The following is a 22,986-nucleotide window of genomic DNA, read 5'->3' on the forward strand; positions in this document are numbered from 1 at the left end:
AACTGTTTAACTGTGCATATGACAAATAAATATCTTGAATCTCTTCAATCTTGAATGTGAGGCATAAGTTGTAAAGCGATTTAGACAAAAGAGCTATATACATGCAGTTAATTTTCAATAGGAATGAGTCATTTGCAAATTTCGGTTTCCATTTTGAATACACCTGTTCGTTGTATAAAAACATACTGTGTTCGAGCCAATCAGCAATACCAACTGAGTCACGTGACTAAGTTGCCCCGGACCTGCGTGAGCTGCTGCACTAAAATAATACGACGGGCTCTATGGATAAACCACGGCACTCTCCTGACTAAAAGTTGTTTCAAACAAAAATTATATGGATGTAATTCTGCCAAATAAGCATGGCTGTGAGTGTGAGTCTTTCACCTTTTACATATCTAACTTTGGCATGGATTTATTGTTTAGGTCGCTAGCATGGCTAACAAATGCAAATATATTGTAGTCTGCCCCGTTATTATGACCAGGATTACGTTCCTTTCTGCCCCGGTGATGCACGCACACACTGAGTCTGACAGGTCTATTCACTGAACTGAGAGTGATTTGACCCCATTCTTGGTTCACGTGTGGGCAGTTTACTGTTTGGTTACAGTTTGACACACACAGTATTCCATTAAGACACGGCGGCTTACTTTATCATAGAGAACATCTTCCTGGAATGGGAGACACGTCACAACACCAATTAAGACAACTATACGCACCTGCATGCACTCATAATCTGCTATCTGTTGGCATTCCTCAGTCAAAATAGAATTGGAACTGATCATGAATCAGTGTTCGGTACGTTTGACACATGGGAAGGATTAGGGGGCGAGTGCCTCATGGAGACACGTATCGTGACAGGGTAATTATACATATTTTGAATACTAACATATGTTGACATAGACATACCGTAGTCAATTGTACAGTATATACATGCAGACAAATACACACATATTTTCACTCACTTTATTCACTTTAGACACTTTAACACACTTTATATGAATCTATTGTTAACACATTGGGCGCTTATGGAGATGTTTACCTTCTTTGCAGGGATATAACTTTTTAAATATTATTGCTATATCTGCATTACTATGGCCCATTCAACATCGATTATCTATCGTTCCGGATGTGGGAATGTTATATTTTTTCCTTCATACATTGTTGTGTTAATACTGTCTAGAATATAAGTATGTTTTAAGCTTTTCTGCTGTAATTCCAAAAACGCTAGTTATAGGCCCAAACGCATATGATAGATTATCGATTGCCGTTTCTTTCCTATACACGCTATATTAAAAAATTTAAATTTATATGATCGGTATACATTATGCGTCATCATGCGTGAAGGAAAGGGGGGGCGGGGGTCGTGTATAATTCCTTGATCGTCAGTAACGGCTTTATTTAGTATGGGTTGATATATTGATCAGACTGTTTGCAAACAAAGAAATGGACAATCAAGCTGAAAGTAACGTTAGTGTCGTCTTACCGTTTGCCGATGAGACTGGAGGAAAAATATCCCAATTATTTGACGTTGATCTCCTATATCCATTTCCGGTTTGTATGGCGCAATAAACGCCGAATTCATATAGATTATTGCGTTTAGAAAGCGATCCCAATGCACTCAAGTGTTTGTCTGGAGCCACGCAACAATATATCTCTGATGGAGGAATTTCCTCGACGCACCGATCGCCACTTCCGGTTTGCAGAGAGTGTAACTCGCCCAACCATCCACCAGGCGGCGGTATTGAGGCTTTGCAATCTCAAACAGGCTGCTGCTGCAGTCCGGAGGGAGGCTGGATGAATGCCATGGCGAAAAAATGAAATATTGATGCCAAAAACGATTTACGACGTTGTTGGCTTTCAACGCATGGCGGGCAAATACGGCGTAAGTCGTTCTTGGCGACCAATGTGTTAAAGAGATTTGCACCACATTCATACCTCATTTGCACCCTACCCCAAGTTTTGTACAGTACCTCTGCATTCTACCTCACTGGTACTCATTTTACTCTGTATTGTATATTGTATATTGTATATATGTATATTGACTTTACCTACTTTCTACTTCTTAATTTTTTTGTTTACTTACTTTCTCTTTACTGTATGTAACACACTCTCAGGGGCTCATAAGAAAACAAGCATTTCATTATAAAGTATCCTGTATTTTGTTCTGACAAATAGAAAACAAACTTGAGCTTGAACTTGAACTTGTATGCACATGCAAATGTGGGCACGCACACGTACACACAACACCGCTATACTTACATTGGGGCAGGTCCTGGGTGCAGTCACAAATGCCAGAGCTCCATTGGTTGGAGACGTTGGTTACTATGAAGGGCTTGGGCTGGTTGACCACCATTTTTGAAGACATGGTTGTAACTTCTGTGGAATATAGAAGAGATAGTTAAAGGAGCACTTCACCCAACATTTTCTAAAATCAATTACTCATCCTGTGATGCCTTGAATATTTTTTTTCCACGCATGCCTCTGTGGTGAAAGTAGAATCCCAAAAGGCTAGCAGTTCTTAGCAGAATTGAAGTTACTGGAGATTTACATTGAATAGCAAAACATCTGTTTACAAACTCTCAAACACATCTTTTATAATCCAAGTCTCCTTTATCCAGTCGTATGCTCAATACTTCACAAACACATGCATTTTCACTAAAAACCCACTGTGGAGGCAGGCATGGATTTTTTTCTTTTTTTTTTTACATTTGTTATGATGTAACAAGGTGAGTAATTTATATTATAAAAAAATAAAAAAAAACCTAACTAACCTTACTGTCATGCACTTGTCCTAATATACTAACCTACACTGTAGCACTCAACACTTTGATGAACATTGTTACTCAGCTGATAGAGTTGTGCCCTTCCTGATGACTTGTCGTACAGAACTTGTAAGTTGCTTTGGATAAAAGCGTCAGCTAAACTACAAAATGTAAATGTATATGCAAATTATACATATATATATTTGGGTGAAGTGCTCCTTTAAAATCAATAAGCTCCATTTACATTGCATTTATTTGTGGCTAACTAGCCAGCGCTACTACAGCATGGACTGTGCTATCAATTTGATGTGGCTATTTCTTTTTAATAATAATAATAATAAATTTACTTTATATAAGCCTTACATAAGTTATCTCAAAGCACTTTACAGACATTGCATTATAGTACATGGACAAACACAGTACATGGACAGACACAGTACATGGACTTTAAAGTTTAGACACAAACAAAACAAACCAAACAAACAAACAAACTCCGATGAGAAGCGACAGCCAAACGCGCGCAACCTTCCTCAGTCGGAAGTGACGTGGCGGTGAACAAAGACACTATGGTAGTAAGTCATACTCGCCAGCAGCATGACTAGTAAGAGTGAATCTAGATCTAATTTATTTTATGAAGTTCATTTGAATAGGGACAGTGCACATTATACCACCACTGTAAATATGCCAGTTTTAGCTGGGTAGCTAGTTTTCAACTGTAACTCCCTATAGGCAAGTTAAATGCCAGGTGAAAACAGAATAGATAGACATTTTATACATTTTAAGAGCATAATTATAACAGTATTTGAATATAACAGCATAGTTAAAAGTGGATAAGTCTATAAAATGCATAATTTGCTATTGGCAAAGTGGGGAAAATACAGAGTAGGATGGGAGAATACAATACAGAATACAGGAAAGAAAAATGCTGAGACAGAACAAGGCAAGACAGGGACGATGTAACATCAGCAACATGTAGGCAAACAGGCAGACAGACATACATTAAGTAACACACACTACTAATTAATTACTAACGCACACAAAGTAACACAGAGACTAACAGGCAGACATACATACATGAAGTAACACACACTACTAATTAACTACTAGTACTAACACACACAAAGTAACACACAGACTAACAGGCAGACAGACATACCACATACGTGAAGTAACACACACTACTAATTAACTACTAACACACAAAGTAACACACAGACTAAAAGGCAGACAGACATACATGAAGTAACACACACTACTAATGAACTACTAACACACACAAAGTAACACACAGACTAACATAGAGCTTGGGAGTAGGGTTGTTGCAGACCAGGCTGAAGAAACAAATTAGTGGGGGGGCATAAAATGTTCTTGGGGGGGCACAATGGTTTTTCAACACAGGTTCCCTTTTATACGTTTCAGCTGGGACAGCGGCGCTGTGGCTTGCTTGGCGCTGCCCACGGTGCTGAACTAAACAGCAGAGAGGAAATTGAAAAATCTAATTTCTCTCTATCTTAAGAACTTTCACTTATACAAAAACAGACTGAACGGATATATATAACAGACCTGCTGGGGCAGCGGACTGAGAGCAGGGGACACAAACAGGCTGGATAAGATGGTCAAGAAGGCCAGTAGCGTGGTTGGGGTGGAGCTGGACTCTAGCGAGGGTGGCGGAGAGGAGGAACCTTGCTAAGCTCCAGGCCATCAGGGAAAACCCCTCCCACCCACTATACATAGACTTGGCTGACAGGAGGAGCATGTTATAGGCTCACACTACCTAAATGCAGCACTGAACGGCACAGGAAGTCCTTCATTCCGACAGCCATCAGACTATACAATGCATCACTGTGCCTCACTGCATCACTGAGCACAGAGTGACAGTTACCATCTTCCTGGACTCTTACTTTTTAAACAGCACTGTGCAATAATACACCTACTGTAGACTTCAGTATATTTTTACTGTATTTATTTACTGTATCTTTTATTCTATTTTTATTCTATTTCATTTTATTCTATTCTTAAGCCATTTGTTTTGTTATTCTTATTTGTGACTTGTTCTGTCTAAATGTTTAATGTTGAGTGATTTGCAGTGTCAAATTTCCCTCAGGATAATACATTCTATTCTATTCTATATCTTTGAAAAGTCTCCATTTATTCAACACTTCTGAATTCACTGACAAACTGAACTGAACTGACAAAAATAAGGTGCATAAAAAAGCAAACAAAATTCCTCCACAGGCTACTCACCATCATAAGTAGAGAGGCAAGCGGTGTTTGGGGACAGAGTGAAATCTTCTTAAAACACTGCCCCTCCACTCATTCCTGAACTTTTTTGTTAAGTCCTTCTCAAATGCCAACTGAATTAAATTGGCCTTAGTTGCGTCAATGAAGCATACTAAGGCGATGTTCTGTAAAGACGTTCTTGAGGGTAGAAAACAAATTCTCACAGAGTGCCGTGCTAGCTTCAGTAGTGTTGTTGTTGACATCAGTGCCCACTAGGGCTGTCCCCGACTAAGGATTTGGATAGTTGACTTTGATAAAAAAAATAAAAAAAATAAAAAATTTACCAGGGTGGGCACAGCTGACTCAGTGGGCGGGCCCGGCCCCCTAATGCCCGCCCATGGCGCCGGGACTGGGCTGTTGCGGTATGACATTTTCTCACCACGGTTGTGTGTGTGGCTAATCACCGCGGGATGCGGTGGTACCGCATAATTTGTCTTCTTTAAAAAAAAATTATATATATATATACCTGTATATATATTTTTTATTACATGCGAGTTTACCCGCGATCGTGATTAGAAAAAAATGCTAAGGTCGTAGGAGTCCCGAAACTATTTCAAACATGTTTGATAATCTATCCATTTGTCCCTCAACATTCTGAAATGTGATAAAAGTAGATTAGGGTGTTGCCTGCTCCTTTAAGAGTGATGCATTGTGGGATATATACAGTAGGTCTACGCAAGCAGCGAATAGTCAGTCACACATCCCTTCTCCAAACTAAAGTTTTTTGAGCGAACATTTAACATTATAACACTATTTTAACGTTAGTGAATTTTAATGCACATTGCACATACATAGTTAAATATCCCAACTTGTGTCATTGTTCATCATTGGGGGAAACTAGCCAATTAGCTAACGTTATAGATAGCTAACGTTAACTAACATTTGCAAACAAAGCTAACGTTATCCAGTTGACATTACAGATCATAATAGCTATGATAACGTTAACGAAGTGAGAGTAGGGAAACATTGATGTAGTCAGAGTGTAGCGGGAATGGTAGAGAGAGGCAGCACTTAATTTGCGTGTAACATTAGTCAATAACAATATCACAACTTGTGTCATTGTTCATGGGGAAAAACTGGCTAACGTTATAGATAGCGAACGTTAACTAACGTTTGCAAACAAAGTTAACGTTATCCAAATGACATTACAGATAATAATATAGCTATGATAACATTAACTAACGTTAACGAAGTGAGAGTAGGGAAACGTTAATGTAGTCAGAGTGTAGCAGGGACGGTAGAGAGAGGCAGCACTTAATTTGCGTGTAACGTTAGTTAATAACATTAAAACCTGTTAAGCTGTAAGGTCCCCCAATTGGGGGACCCTGCTTTTCTTTATCATAAATCGATCAATAGAGACCGTATTAGACCCCCAATTATCATATAATGGGGTATCATTGGAAAGCCACACTCATTCGCTACAACCCTGTCCAAAGATTTTCGAGATCGCCAAATGATTGACGGAGCTAGAGTCCCGGGAGTCAGGGGTAGTAATGTGTACTTTGGCGCACGCCTCACATATCGGCATGTAACTTGAGAACCGCTGAACGGATTTTGTCACCTGAAAGGGCAATCGACAGGCTAATCAACGAATAGGGCTTTAATTCTATCTAGATATTGTATTAAAGGAAATGCACACCCGAGCCGCTAGAGGTTGGCAAAGTGGCGTGTCGCGAATCATCCTCATGAGGGCCCACATGTGGATGTTAAGAGGTTTTTAATGTTGTGTTTTTCTTTCAAATGTAGCCAAGAGTAAAGACCTTAACCCTATCAAAACAGCAGTCAAAGTGTATATTTTCATTTTACCGATGTGTTATTCGATTTACCGAAAATAAGAATTTATCGAAAAAATGCTAATTATATCTCTTTTATCGTAAAAACGTGAGGAAATGACTAAATCCAGATTTAACACTCCCATTGGAAAGAGGAGCCTTTTCCCTATCCATAGATAATAATAATAATAATAATAATAATAATAATAATAATAATAATAATAATAATAATAATAATAATAATAATAATAATAATAATAATAATAATAATAATAATAATAATAATAATAATAATAATAATAATAATAATAATAATAATAATAATAATAATAATAATAATAATAATAATAATAATAATAATAATAATAATAATAATAATAATAATAATAATAATAATAATAATAATAATAATAATAATAATAATAATAATAATAATAATAATAATAATAATAATAATAGATCAAATTTCTATAGCGCCTTTCATAGAACCCAAGGTCGCTTCACAATCAAGACAAAAAAAGGCTAGGGAAGTAGGGAAAAAAGGGGATGAGGGCAGGTAAGGGATAATGGACCTAATCTAATCTAAACTAACTGATGGGGGAAAGCCTTGGTGAAGAGGTGTGTTTTAGGAGCAGTTTTGAAGGTGTCCAGGGTTGGGGCGTTGCAGATTTCGGGGGGGGGGGGGGGAGTTCCAGAGGGTAGGGGACGCCACGCTGAAGGCTCTGTCCCCGAAAGTCCGTAACCTGGTGCAAGGGATGGAGAGGAGACCTAGATCAGAGGATCGTAGGTTCCGGAATGGAGTGTGCTGGTGGAGGAGATCAAACAGGTATTGGGGGGCGAGGGCATGGAGGGACTTGTAGGTGAGGCGCAGGAGTTTGAAAGTGATGCAGAACTTGACTGGGAGCCAGTGGAGGTGGATAAGGGTGGTGGTGATGTGCTGCCAGGGCTTGGTGTGAGTGAGAACCCTGGCAGCTGAGTTCTGAACATACTGGAGCCTGTCCAGGGCTTTGCTGGGTACCCCGAACAGGACTCCGTTGCAGTAGTCCAACCGGGAGGTGATAAATGAGTGGATCAGGGTCTCAGCCACAGAATCTGAGAGTGAGGGTCGGAGACGTGAGATGTTTTTGAGGTGGTAGAAGGCAGACTTGGTGACGGATTTGATGTGGGAGCGAAATGAAAGTGTGGAGTCAAGGGTGACGCCCTGGTTACGGACTTCGAGAGACAGGGAGATGGTACAGCCGTCAACGTGGAGGAGGAGATCTCCACCCTTCCGGAGCAGTGCCTTTGGGGCCACAAACATGAGCTCTGTCTTTTTGCTGTTCAGTTTGATTGGTTTGGTTGACATCCAGGTTTTTATGGCGTGGAGGCAGTTGACTAAGGACTGTGGGGGGAGCTTGGAGGATGATGAGGTGCTGAGATAGAGCTGAGTATCATCAGCATAGCAGTGAAAGTTGAGTCCGTAGTGACGTATGATCTGACCGAGGGGGAGCATGTAAATGGTGAATAGTAGGCCACCCAGCACAGAGCCTTGGGGGACACCGTGGTTGACTGGGGCCGGGGGGGAGGATGAGCCGCTGACGCTGACAAACTGAGACCTATTTGTGAGATATGAATGAAACCAAGACAGAGCTGTACCGGTGATGCCAAGGTTGTCGGAGAGGCATTTGAGGTGGACTGAGTGGGATATTGTATCGAACGCCGCGGAGAGGTTGAGAAGGATGAGGAGGCTGATGTGTCCGGAGTCTGCAGCAAGGAGGAGGTAATTTGTGATCTTGATGAGGGCGGTCTCTGTGCTGTGATGTGCTCGGTAGGCTGACTGAAGGGGTTCGTAGAGCTCATGGTTGGACAGATGTTGATGAAGCTGGGCGGCGACTGCCCTTTCCAAGGTTTTACTTAGGAAAGGAAGGTTGGAGATCAGCCGGTAGTTGTTCAGCACCTCAGGGTCCAGACCAGGCTTCTTAAGGATGGGAGTGATGGAGGCGGTTTTGAAACAGGAGGGAACTATTCCAGATGACAGAGAGGAGTTGATGATGTCCGTTATGATGGGGCATACATCAATAGAGATATGATTTGGCCATAATAAGGCCAAGGTCAAATATGAATTTATAATTAAAATGGATTATCATTTATTACTGTATCTACAAATCCTTCTGTTTAATCATCTTCCCTTTATTCATTTGCTTAGATTTTTTTGTACACTTCAGTTTGTACCGGCTCAGTGGCCTCGTGGGTAGAGTGTCCGCCCTGAGTTCGGGAGGCTGGAAGTTCAAGCCCCGGCAGAGTCATACCAAAGACTATAAAAATGGTACCCCATAGCCTCCCTGCTTGACACTCAGCATCAAGGGTTGGTTTGGGGGGAAGTCCTTGCGACATACTAGCGTCATGTCCAAGGGGTGTACTTGTACATCAAGCTGCCTCACGCTACGGAAACAGGAGATAGGCTCCTGCCCCATGTGCCGTTACGGCTCGAGAACCATTGGTTCTCAAAAGGCAAACTTCAGTTTGTACACGTCAAGAAGGTGGTGAATGAGCTCAGTGAGCAAGCTCGGTTCCAGCACAATTGTAACATGGTGTTATTCACCGGCACAGATGCAAAAAAATATCATAATTTATATTCTCCTTTTTTTCATTACAATTTACTCAAGCCTAGTAACAGACACAATATTTCTGACACTGGACATACATACCCCCAGGTCCCTAGATGTTCCTAGATACCAAGAACATGCAGATTGACATTGTAGAAGTGGAGCAATCTTCCATTTACTTAGGCATTTACCTTTAGGTGATCTTTTTTTAAATAGGGCTACAGCGGCGAGACAGCACCCCCTAATAGGAAAACAATTATTTGAATAGATATCACTATGAAACTTTCCCAGTTTGTTATGTAGGCTACATATAAACTAAGAAACTTCAGAATTTTATGTTTATATATGCAAATGAGGCACTTCCCCATTAAATATGTGCACATTTATGGATGCAATCAGGAAAAATGAAGTCAAATAAACAACTAAATGTGTGTTATTGACGTTGTATTGTCAGTAGTTTCATAGAAGACATGTTTAGGAAGCAAAATATAACAAAATCTCAATATCGTCAAAAAAGAAAAGAAAAAAAGCAAAAAGGCGGTTTTGGGGGTGCTGTCTCGCCTTAACAGAATAGAGAGCTGCAAATGGAAATAAATACCCAGTCCTTGAGAGAACGGTTTTCTGGTCTACTGTCACAACCTTACAGTACAGAAGTCCGGCTAGTTATTTATAACAAGCAAGTTACATGACTGGCACTTCCGCCCGGGAGTGTTAGGACTTAGGAGAAGGCTCCCCTGTACTCTACTACGGTTCAGATTAATACAGGAAAAGGTATACATTGGGGGCTCGAGTCCGGGATATGAAAATAAATCCTGATTTCATCTGTGAGTTGTAAACTGTATGGAAACGTGAAGTTGGCTCATGCTACTGGAAAATGGACGCACGAGGCAATCTCGTCATTAAATGAACTGAGTTAAAAATGATTATTTTTTTACCACCATTGTCGCGTTGTTTGTTATCCATCCGCGGGTGCCTTGACACACCGCGGTATTGCGAGGCTGCTATGAACAACATTATTGGTACAGTAAGTAGCAAACAGGGCTATGGTTCCAAAGCTCAGAACTATCCCTTTAAGTCACTTGTCGTTGACATTTCACAAAGCCTCACGAAGTTTAACAAATTCCATATGTAACAGTTGTGATATCGTCACCTTAAATTTCGATGCCTGTGGTCTGCCGCACCACGGGTCGACAGCACAGACCGCTATGCCAAGAGGTGAATTCCCTGTTTTTCAACGTGTCTGTGTCTTTTAAGGGTGAGAGTGAGTTTAACCCATTGCACCGCTACTCGCCAGAGTCACTTCACAACATCTGAAGTCCATCGTGACTGCGCCTCGCGGTACCATCCATTACACATAGAAATCGATATAGTTTATTAGCAATGATGCAACAGCCTGATGCAGGCGGCTCGGGGAGGAGGCACATGGAGCTGCGCGCTCCTGGACAGCTCAGTGGGGATTGGATGAGGGAAGGGAAAGGAAAGGGGACCTTTCACAAGAGCACTGTCTCTAACCGGTAGAGTAGCCTCTGAAAGAGGACCTTTCACAAGAGCACTCATCTATAACCGTTAGAGTAGCCTCTGAAAGAGGACCTTTCACAAGAGCGCTGTCTCTAACCGGTAGAGTAGTCTCTGAAAGAGGACCTTTCACAAGAGCGCTGTCTCTAACCGGTAGAGTAGTCTCTGAAAGAGGACCTTTCACAAGAGCGCTGTCTCTAATGTTAGAGTAGCCCATCGGCGTATTTAGACCACTATCAGTAGGGCACGTGCCCTACTGATGATCATCTGTGCCCCACTGATAATTTTTTTTTTTTTTTTTTTTTTTTTTTACAAATGTTTTTTATTTCCCCTTTTTTAACATGATCAAATGATCATTTAACATGATCAAATAATTATTATAATATTTTTTACTTCACTTTGAAATATTTTAATGAAATATTTTGCAATGTTGTCGCATTTATCTTGTTGAAATCCTCCAACAGGCTCTTTTTTGTAAGTTGACTGGTTTGCACACCAATAATACAGTGCAATAATAGAATAGTAGAATAGATAGTAAAATTATGCAATAGAATGGCCAGAGTAAAATAGTGCTACAGTACAATCAACAGCGGGGTGTATTAGAAGGCTATGGTGAAGAGGTACGTTTTTAGCTTATTTCTGAAAATATTAAGAGATCTACCTTCCCTAATGTCCATAGGTAGTGTGTTCCATAACTTTGGTGCATAGTTAGCAAAGGCTGCATCCCCGATTTTCTTTAGACTGTGGCTTGGAACCTTCAATAGTAGATGATCGCAATGTTTATACTTTGTATATAAGGAGGAGGACCTTGAAATCAATTCTAAATGTTACCGGAAGCCAGTGTAGGTTATTTACTTGTAACTTTGGGTTTGATCCAAGGAGTAAGTTGCCCCATATTGCTCTGTAACATTTCTCTTTTTGTTATAGGACCGACTAGTAGGATTTCAGTTTTGCCCTCATTTAATTTTAGGAAGTTGTTCGTCATCCATTTGTTTATTGCTAAGAGACAGGCGGAAATGGAGTTTATAGCTGTGTGATAATTTGGTTCAGCGGAGATGTACAATTGTGTGTAATCTGCGTAACTATGGAAACATACATTGTGCTTTCTAATGATGTCTCCTCAATGTTCAATGTTCAATGCAATGTTCAATGCAAGTAAAGCACTTTAAACTTTAAGTATGACTAAATGCTTTCTTGACTATATATATAGTAACTGTTCCAAAATGCATAGATTTCTATGTATTTTAGGGATTTGGGGGGCTAGCTCTTTTTAATATAAATGTCAGATTGTTTTATTTATTTCATAGATTTCTATGCATTTCAGGAGTTTGGGGGGCTGGCTCCCCCAAATAATTAAATAACATAACCCTAACCTAACCCTAAAACCGAAATAAAGTTTAAAAAAAATAGTTACAAAAGCCACCCATTTTCGCCCACAAACCGGCCAAAACCGGCCAAATTTTTTGGTGCCCTTCTGTGCCCTACTGAAGTGCTGGGTCTAGATACGCCCCTGTAGCCTCTGAAAGAGGACCTTTCACAAGAGCACTGTCTCTAAGCGTTAGAGTAGCCTCTGAAAGAGGACCTTTCACAAGAGCACTCATCTCTAACCATTAGAGTAGCCTCTGAAAGGGGAACCAGACTCCGTTAGCCTAACGACCAGCCTCCCGATGGACCGGTGTATTGAATGGATTGGTGTCACGTACGTGGGTTGTTCATTATCATTATTGCCATATATTTTAACACCATGTAACATCACGATAGTATATTTAATGTGTTGTTTTGTTTGTGTGATGTTGTGTCATCTCCTAACCTCCTGTTTCTGTTTCGCAGATGCCACTCATCTCCTTGATTGGATTGGTTGCACCTGGTTGGTGCACCTTCAGACAGTCAGTTGAGATGAGTGGATATAGAGTGGGAGATGACACACATCCTGGCGCGTCTCTCTCTGTCATTTGCGGGTGACCATCGTGTTGAGAGGTTGCCCTTGAATTGCCACTGTTATGTGGAATCGTAGTTATGCTGCCCTTTGTTTCCACTGTTGTGTGGGACTGGTTAAATGTGACTGTGTGATGTAGCTTCCAAGGTGAGTATATATATATATGTATATATTGTGGCCTCTGTAGCAAAGCCACTGTTTATATATGTATCTATGTACTGCATCTCTCTATATATATATGTTGTGGCCTCTGTAGAAAAGCCACTGTTTATATATGTATCTATGCATGGCATCTCTCTCTGTCATTTGCCAGTGAACAGAGAATTAGGAGGTTGCCATTGATTGACCACTGTGTGTGGGTTTCGTTGCGCTTTGTTTGCCACTGTGTGTCGACTCCAGTAGCAGGATATATATACTATTGTTGTGGGCCTTAGAGCCATTTGCCTTCCTGCCTGGAAGTGAGTATATATATATATATATATATATATATATATATATATTTGTATTGCTCTGGTGCTAAGTAATATACTATATATTATATCATATCATATTATATTATATTATATTATATCATATTGTATTATATATATATATTTGGTATATTCCCCTCTAGTACGTTTACCTTGCTTGTTATCCCATTACCCTTTTCCTTGTTCGTCTATATGTTGTGGGGTTTTATTTTCCTCTCACCTAAATAAATATCAAGTGGAGGTTTGAATTCCTGCCACGGATAATAAATATAATTTGCTATTTCGGAACAACGCCTTGTGTACGTTTCTTACCTGCCCGGGACTGTGCTTAATGCACTACTGGAGGGGCTGGTTTTCACATACAGCCCACTCCAGCTTATATTCTATATAGTCATTAGACTTTGGTATGTGACAATTGGTTCGGTTGGGCTGTATAGGCGGAACCGTGGGGATAGGGGTCATAGTGCAGGCTTACTCCAGAAATCCGTAATACTAAATGTTTTTGTTTTGTGTGTGAGTCAATGTTAATTAATGATGTTAATTAGTGAGTAAATATACCACATAGACACATACAGTATCAATCATACTCATGAGATGAGATTTGGTCATTTGTCAGTTTGAAATTTCTATATAGTGACCATATAACTGCAAGAATTTACTCTCTAAGGTATACAATCTCAGCATTTTGGGAATAGACAATTCATGATGCAACAAGCACAGTAGACATTTCAACCCAGAGCAATCCCAAGATATTTGGGGATAGCAGCGCACCTTAGGGTGCTTGCTGATTGGCTTAAATCAGATCCATCTTCAATTTGGCTAGACATCAAATCTTCACAGTCTAAGTCCAATCTTTGGAATTTATTATTTATCAAAAATCAAAGTGTTTGTTCGGAAATTATGTTTCAACCCTATCACGCTACTGTATGTTCAATCAAGGCCTGGAGGTCCGTCTACAGGGTGGAGGGCCGAGCTAAATTAACATCTCCTCTTACTCCACTTATAGGCAGTACTCCAGTTGAGGGGGGATGGCATCCCCCCTGAAATAAAAACAGTCAATATCATCCCCCTTCTAAAACGGTCATCCCCCCCTTCCCATCCCTTCCATCCCTTATGTCATTTTTTCAATGAACATAGCATTACTGCTATTTCAACATTCAGGGCGGAATCCACAAAGAATGGATTGCGCGGTGCTAATTGCATTAACTGTGCGAGTTTAGCGTGCGGTATCCACAAAGGACATTGCGCGGATGATGAGATACTAGCGCAGACACGCTCGAATGTGTGCAGCTCATCCGACATTGGTTCGTGTACTATGGCTGTCCCGCTCGACTTCATGCCGACCTGGGTTCTGTTGAGGAACCATCGACCCAGAGGTCGGAATAAGATCCAAGACAAGTGGGAACCTACCCCTTATCTGGTGGTTGCACAGAACCAAGAAGGGATGCCTGTCTTCACAGTCCGGCCAGAGGGGGGGGGGGGGGGGGGGGTCCGGAGAAGACTGTCCATCGGGACCAACTCAAGCCTTGTACCTTCCCCAATTCCGACAGGGAAGGGCGTGCGCGGGTCCCCCGGAGGACTTATGAACATTCACAGAGCTCATCCGAGTCTGACGAGGCACCCGTCATTTATCTCCCTCGGGAACCGTTTCCCCGAGTACGCACTCCACCTAGGTCCCCTCGTGTTGTTACTGGGGTCATGCCCGACGCTGGGGAAGGGGTGGGTTCGGACTCACAGGGTGAAGATGGAGTAGACAGGGGAGGGGAGGCCGATCCAGGCGAACGGCCTGTAGTCCAAGAGGACGAGCCCGCTGCCGACAACCACAAGTCGGTGGGTACGGATGATTCAGACACGGGGTCTGAAGGGGGGGAGGTCGGACCACAGGTCGGAGGGCGGACGACTCAGCCCTGCTGGTCTCTGACAAGAACAAGTTACAGGTTGAAAAAGCCCTCAGCTCGGAACTAGGCAAAATCTGCATATGGCTCGCCGACAACAAACTATCATTACACATGGGCAAAACAGAGTCCATTCTCTTCGGTTCAAATAACAAACTCAGCAAGACCGACGGCTTCTCGGTTGCAGTGGGTGACAATATTATTACAAGGAAAGATGAAATTACCTACCTGGGTTCCATCCTAGAGGCTAATCTTTCCTGTGACAAAATGGCATCCAATGTAATAGAAAAAGTCAACCAACAAACGCGATTCTTGTACCGGATCTCCTCTCTGGTCAACAAGAATACCCTGAAGACTCTAGCAGGAGCACTCATTCAAGGGTACTACGACTATGCTTGCACCTCATGGTACCAAAGCACCTCAAAGGCACTAAAAAACAAATTACAAACATCTCAAAACAAGCTAGTCAGACTACTGCTTGACCTAACTCCTAGAACCCACCTCACCCCTGCCCACTTTGACAACCTAGGATGGCTTAGAGTAGACGACAGAGTACAGCAACTTGCAATGGGCCTGGTCTACAAGATACACTACGCGACCAAGGTACCCATGTAGATGTCAAAATACTACCCAACCCCACCCCACCCACCCAACCTCCTCCAATGTACAGTTTCTACGCCAAATGTATATACACCCTTTTTCTGGACACTTTTGTATCACAAACAGTACTGTATTTGCAAATCTGATATGTCATAAATGTATAGATGTAGCAGTACTGTCTATCTGTATGTCATGTATGTCATATATGTTATGATGACCCTGATGTAAACAAGACGAAAGTCTTTCTCTGGTCTGCATCCCCTTAACAATTGTATGTATTGAGCTGTACTGTACTGTACCCATTCTGCAATCTGTTAATAAACTTTTCAATCAATCAATCAATCAATCCGGCCACGGAGGAGTACTAGGGGTTGTTTACCCGCCAGGTATCGTCATGACTATGTACTGAAAAGGGTGTTCTGTGAACAGTGTTTGCATGCCTTAGCCAAGCGAGTGTCGGGCTCCGAGTAAGGTTGGAGTCGGAGTTAACTGTGTGAACATGGGTTGTGCAACATTGTTTTTCGGAGGACTGTGTAAGAGTATGTGATGTCTGATTTAATAACTCTGCTATATGGGGGGTTGTGTAACTTGCCTTGGGACTTGGCAAGTTTAAAGAAGGGGGAAATGTAGACACGTGAATGTGTCTGACTGTGTTCATTATAACTGTTTCAATGAACCCTTGCACTTGGGCCCGGCGGGGCATTGTGGAGGACTAACACTAGGGGGAGCTGGTTGGCATCGGTCTGGTAGTCGGTAGAGAGATGCGAAGAAGAACCGGTATCCAGGAGGAGCCACATGTGTGGGGCCTCTTTGCCGTTTTCCACGGAGGCGAGTGGACGTGTCGGCCACGAGCTTTCTACTGGTTGAAACACGTGAAATACCAATTGTGCACCGGAGCTGAAGAAGTAACGCCGCATGCCGTAAGCTTATACATAACAAGTATAGTGATTAGGGTACGCAAAAGATGAAGAGGATGTTTGGCAGATGGACTGTGAAGACGAACGTGGAGGTTTGCGTATTATCATGTATAGTCGGAGAGTCAGGTTAGCCAACTTGGCTATTAGCTTAGCTAACGTGTAGTGCACTAGCCTTTTAGCTTAGCTCCTCGCGTCGCCGTGGTACGACAACTGAAGGACTCCGCCCCGAGAGGTTCTACTGGACGTCTACAGCATCGCTATAGGCTATCGACCAACTGCCAGACCAAGCTCTACCTCTTGGTATCACAGGTGACAGTTTCTCGGGACCTTTTACGGCCAAATAACTCCAGACAATTGACATGCGGGGCTAACCAGCACACAGACTATAGACTCTCGTCCAGGGGCGGGGCTAGGGGGTGGCTACTTGGGCTTAAGCCCTGAATGTTTACTGAAAAGCCCCGAATCTATTAAAAAAAAAATATATATATATATATATATATATATATATTTTTTTTTTTTTTTTGGACAATTAATCATTGTTACATGAAAATATGTTTGCACCAGATTTAGCAGAAGCTCATTTCTATCTGTAGCTGCTAACTGTATTTGAGTGATTTAAGTCTTGGTGTTATGGTAGACTCAGACCTTATAAGCTTTAAATCACAATCAACAAGTTGACAAAAACATAATTCTTCCACCTTAGAAACATAGCTAAAGTACGGCCATTTATAAATCACAAGGATGCTGAAAACCAGATCCATGCCTTTATCTCAAGCCTCGACTACTGTAATGCACTCCTTACCGGCCTCCCGAAAAAATACGATGATAACTATTTTATTGCAATGCACTATTGCATTATTTTATTCTATTTTACTAATTCTAAATTCTAATTTACTATTCTATTTTATCGAGTTAACCCTAGATCTTAGATCCTAATATGAAAAACGATGTGATTTAATGTTCTATGTCTTACCTTGACTTTGTCTATTTTACTGCTATCTATTTTATGCTTTATGTCTGCACTTTATGCATTGCTCTTGATCTGCCAATGTTGTGCTCATTTTATGCCTGTCTTTTTGTACTGCTGTGAAGCACTTTGAGCTGCAATTCTTGTATGAAAGGTGCTATACAAACACAGTTATTATTATTATTATTATTATTATTATTATTATTATTATTATTATTATTATTATTATTATTATTATTATTATTATTATTATTATTATTATTATTATTATTATTATTATTATTATTATTATTATTATAATTATTATAGTTTGCTTCATTAATTAAAGGGTGTGAATTTAAGTGTTCTCTAGTGCCTTTTGTCCGCTTTAAAATGGTGGTATAAGTTAAAGGTTGTGGTGTCGAAGTAAAAAAAATCCTATCTGGGCTAAGCCCCGGATCTCCTACAATCCTAAATCCGCCCCTGCTCTCGTCCAAGGGCGAGTCGGGTCAAAGTACATTTCGCGCCTACAGCGCTGCGGAGTATTGCCTATTTATTTTGTAGCATGCTCGTGTGATGCCCACTAGAAGTGGTATCACGTTAATATCATTAGATTATGTGTCAAAACGGTGTGAACATACTGGTACAGGATTACCTCCATCAGAAACAAGGTAGAACAGTCATGTTATATTTAATGGGAGACATTAACATAATTTGGTCAATAGGTGGCAGTATAGGACTTGTGTTTAGTGGCTTCGCCTTCTAGGGAACCGTACTTTGCTGCTTACGGGCACACGAGGCGAGCTGAGCCTCACAACCGGGGAGGACTCAGAACCAGTAACACCATGTCTGTGCCTTCCTTTGTTCAATGACTAACTACAACCTGTTTCATAGGTTAAACATATCTCTGCTATCAGGTGCCATATCCTGGTACCTGTAACACTCGCTAAGAGCGAAGGGGCTGTCTCGTTTTGGGCCACCACGTTCCTGAGCCACGATGGGGCGCTCCAACGTTTATTATTTTGGTAATGCCGGCTTAGCTATAGAGACTTTTCTTTGCAAAGTGTGGGCCCCACTTACGTTCTGGGAATTTCGATTGTGTTATATGACCAGTGTGTGCAGACTGGGGAGTGGTGCACTGAAATACTACCGTGCCGCCACAGGGCGAAGGTCTATCGCTAATGTATAGTGTTATGCGTGGTGCTATTGCCGGGACGCCTTAAAGGGAACGTCCACTGTACAGGTATAAAGGTGGCGTAGTGTTTTCTTTCCTTACCTACGGGAAGAGGCTGTGTATTGTGTAGCTGTATTGTGACGAGGTGTTTATGTGACTGTTCCTTTTCAATTTACAGTAAACCGAACTGTGATGATTAGATCCACTGTGTTGTGTGTTTCTGTGAAGTGTCAATGTATAACCTGCCTCCTAACGTTAACGGGGGGAAATACACTGATTTCAGGTCTTCAACTACAAGAGGATAAGGTACTATTTTGGGGAAGGCTATTGATCACTACTTTCACCGGGTGTGAGGGGGTACACCACGTATTAGACGGGGCGCAGTTGTTAAGGGGGGTACAGGGTACTGATGAGTATTTGTCATTATAACACCCTGCATGACTATTGTACCTGTTCCTAGGTTAGTAAATCCTAAGGCCCTGCTTACTGCAGTCCTACCCCTTACGTCTAACCACGCGGCAACCACAGTTGGGGGTACGGTGGGACTTAGCTCCTCCGTGTCCCTGCTATCCGGTGTTCGTATAATCTCACCCTCACTAAGCGGAGGTTATCCACCCCGCTACAGTAAGATCGAATATTTGTATTTGAACAGCAATAAAATTATGATGGATCAATATTTTTCTCATTCTTTACCTCCTTTTTTTAGAAGGGGTTATTGTTTAATTTACATAATGATTTAATTAATCACAATTGAAAATCAACCCTTTAGATACCAGTTTTGATCATACCAGTAACTGCTTTTTTAAATACACTATAATTCAATATTCTAGAAACATATTTGACTTTGTTGGATTGAACAAAATGGTAAATTGGGACTGTTAACCTACAAGACCATAGACCTCCATTACAACCACTTTTGACCCTAACTGTAAGAGCAGTGGTGCCATGGCAGCCCGGACGGGGACTGACTCCAATTCTGAGGTGCCAAACATCCATAATAACATCATGCATGTTATTTTAGAAGTGTATATCTTTGTGCTTACAGTAATCAAAAGTTACGGTACACAGTTGGTCTTACCCTCTGTGCCATTATCAGCACAAATTATGTCCCCATATGATAAAATCCACCATCCCCATGGCTGCAGATCCCGGGTGGGGGGGGGGGGGGGGGCGGGGGGCGGGGGGGGGGGGGGGCGGGGGGGGGGGATCGGATGTCCACCCCAAATTTAAAAAAATATGAATTGTCCCCCCCAATAATATGTGCTATCAAGAGTATAGTGTATCTACTCCCACTCTCTAATTCTAGTTTCAAAATACTCCTAAAAGCTTCATTTGCATATTAAAATTCAAATATTCTTGTTCTACCGGGGGTTTTACCGGACCCCCCTACTCTGCATCCCCCCCAAACTTGTCATTTTTTTTTCACAACTCGACTACTGCTTATAGGTAACCCCGACTTTAAGCCGGTCCTATGGATGGTGGTTTCAGGGTTTGGCACATGAAGGGCATAACCAGATGTATTTTATGGCCAGACCTTGCTGTCCTTTGTGCAGCTACAGCAGCAGCGTTATGGTTTACTGAAAACAGACATTTTCAAATACTTGCAAACTAGACAGTTCTGTGCCGTTAGAGGCTCTGCTTGGCATCACACTGCACTATCTCGCGTACGTGCACGCGTACTGAATAAATTCCACAAATGTACCTCTAATACCAGTATTAGTCTGACCACACCCCTCATCAGCTTACCTTCATAAGCAGGTGTGTGGTCACCTGCTCTCCTCCTTCTCGCTTTCACCACAAGGAATAAGTGCCTCGGTAGATCCCCACACTTGACACCATGATGGAAGAAATTGGATTAGGAACAGCTTTGGGAAACAAGGATACGTTGACATCATATCTTTATTTTCTCACTCACTATTTTTCGAGAAAATACGGCGATATTGTCTTCGTACTGGAGTGTCTAGAAGATGATGATCATTCTAAAAACCCTCCACCGGTTTTTCGTATTGGGAGCACGCCGCTGCATGCTTCTCAACTGCAGTTCCTTGCTGTGTTTGTTGGGGTGAAACCTGTCAGGCCACAGCTGAACTGTCGGACATGCCGCTGTTGTGAGAAGCGGTGCGTTCCAGGTTGGGTGAGTAGTGTTTGCTGGCAGGCTCCACTTGTCTGTTAGTGCTATGGGGGCTACTTGACAATGTTTATGGAAACCGGCCCCAGGCTAGGGTCCTTTGTTCAGCCACCTAGGCGACAGGAGACCTTGGTCTGAAGACCATTATAGTTTTAACTAGTGGGCCGCGACCATTGACACTGGTGATCCCTGTGTGTTTTGGACGAGTGGATTCTCTCTGTCACCGTGTTAAGGCCCCATCTTTCATATCCAAATGAGAGTATTCCTTCACGAGGGGATATGTGCATGAATGTGCGGTAGCGGCAGATTCATGTTCAAAGTCAGCTACACAGGCCAGTTGGTATTGTGCTGATTCCGTCGGGTGTGGTAAAATCACCGTTGTGAAGCGGTGTTGACATCTTGTTTTCTCTTTTCTCTTAAAAAGTGAGGAGAGGTTCAGAACGGCGGCCTGTCTGGGTGAGTGTTATGTCATTGTTTACATGTTCATAGCTTGCGGTTAGCCAGTCAGCTGTTAACTGCTGCGTTAGCCTGCTGGATCGCTGCATGGCCTGCTTAGGTTGGGCCTACTATTAGCCAGTCAGCTGTTAGCTGCGGGGCTAGCATGTCGTGGTCGCTAGGTAACGTTAGCTTGCTGCTATAGGCCATGGCCTGGCGCGGGGTAGCTTAGCTTCTCGCGCGCCGCCGTGAGCTCGCTTCTGATCGCGTGCGTCGTTAGCTCGGCGTCTCGCGAGCAGAAGCAGTAGCACCCGAACGGTTGGAGCGGCCGTTAGCTTGATGCTATTCTGTTGAACGTGCTTTGATTTTAACATGTTTTACACTCTTGACCACGACGTCATCCTTGACAGGGGATGTTTCGTCGACCCTGCCCTGAGCCAGGACGGCAAGGTTGCATCAACAGGGGACTGTAGTGCGGGTTGGGGCGGTGACGCTGCCCAGTTCGGACAACACAGGAGCGGCTGTGTTCCTACGGTGTCTGTGACTGCACTTCGCTGATCTGCGTTCCGGGTAGGAACGGGGTTGACCAGACCTCATAACACGTCTTCTGGTTTTACTTTGCTAAATGTATTGTGAATAACGGTGTTTTTCCCAAAACGTGTGTTGCTACAATGCATTTAGGATACGTTGCGGGTTATGTGTGAGCTGTTTTTGTCACTGGCAGTTAGCTTCTCCGTGCAAATCGGGATGTAATGATCTGGTTGTTGTGTGAGAAACATCATGGTGTTTATATGTACCGTGTACTCACAACTAAGGTAACTAACCTATGAAGCTATGCTTGGTGACAAGTGAGTAAAAGAATGTTCTTTCTCAGACTGTGATGACAATGAACAGTGTGTTCACATATTAACAGGTTTTCCTGTTTTAACTGGCCGTTTTGAGGGTAAAATAGGAGGATTGTGTTTTCCCCCCCGGTTCCCTGGGGACTTTTTCATCCTCCTATCAGACATGTTTGTGCACTATTTGTGTCTTTTGTGTGGTAGGGATGCGATGTAACTCTTAGCTTGATTGCTGAGGTTGTGCTAAATCTGCTGGAGAGACTTATTTTCCTAAAAAAAGAAAATGGTTTGGTTGCTGTCATGTGTGCTTAGCAAGGCCTGTGGCCGATACTAATCGAGAATGATGTATTCTCTCATTGTGAAAAAAACGGCGTTCCTCTGTTGAGTGTTTTTGCCATTTTTTGTAGGTGATGATGGGTTGTGTGTGTCATGTGACCTACAACTGGGTTGGACTGGCCACAGAAGCACATGTGTATGTTGGACCGGGGCTCTTAGAGCCCTCTCTATTCTGTGTTTTTCCTTAGTAAAAATCAGATAGCAGGTTAGCTCATGCGCTGTGTGGAGCTGTAAAACGCTTCATAGAGTTGACTATGACTGTGTCATATTCTCTTTTTGTCATTACATCGTATCATGGGTGTGGGGTCGTAAAGGGGTGAACTGGTAACCTTTCCTCTCCCCATTGTTTCTGTCGGTCAGGGGTACACCCCCTGTCCTTCAAGGTTCCCGTCACGT

The 22,986-nt window shown here is 42.2% G+C and overlaps 1 protein-coding gene across 1 annotated transcript in view; it reads right to left on the reverse strand.

Annotated features, from left to right (window-relative positions):
- Positions 1 to 22,986, reverse strand: part of LOC311245915 (uncharacterized protein) — a 91,633-nt gene that overhangs the window by 55,135 nt on the left and 13,512 nt on the right. Inside the window, exon 2 of the mRNA XM_084335939.1 lies at positions 2,260 to 2,376. Coding sequence (XP_084192065.1) covers positions 2,260 to 2,376 — 117 coding nt within the window. The remainder of the gene's footprint in view (positions 1 to 2,259; positions 2,377 to 22,986) is intronic.

This window comes from Notolepis coatsorum, assembly GCF_963971535.1.
Source record: "Notolepis coatsorum genome assembly, chromosome: 1".
NCBI lineage: Eukaryota > Metazoa > Chordata > Actinopteri > Aulopiformes > Paralepididae > Notolepis > Notolepis coatsorum.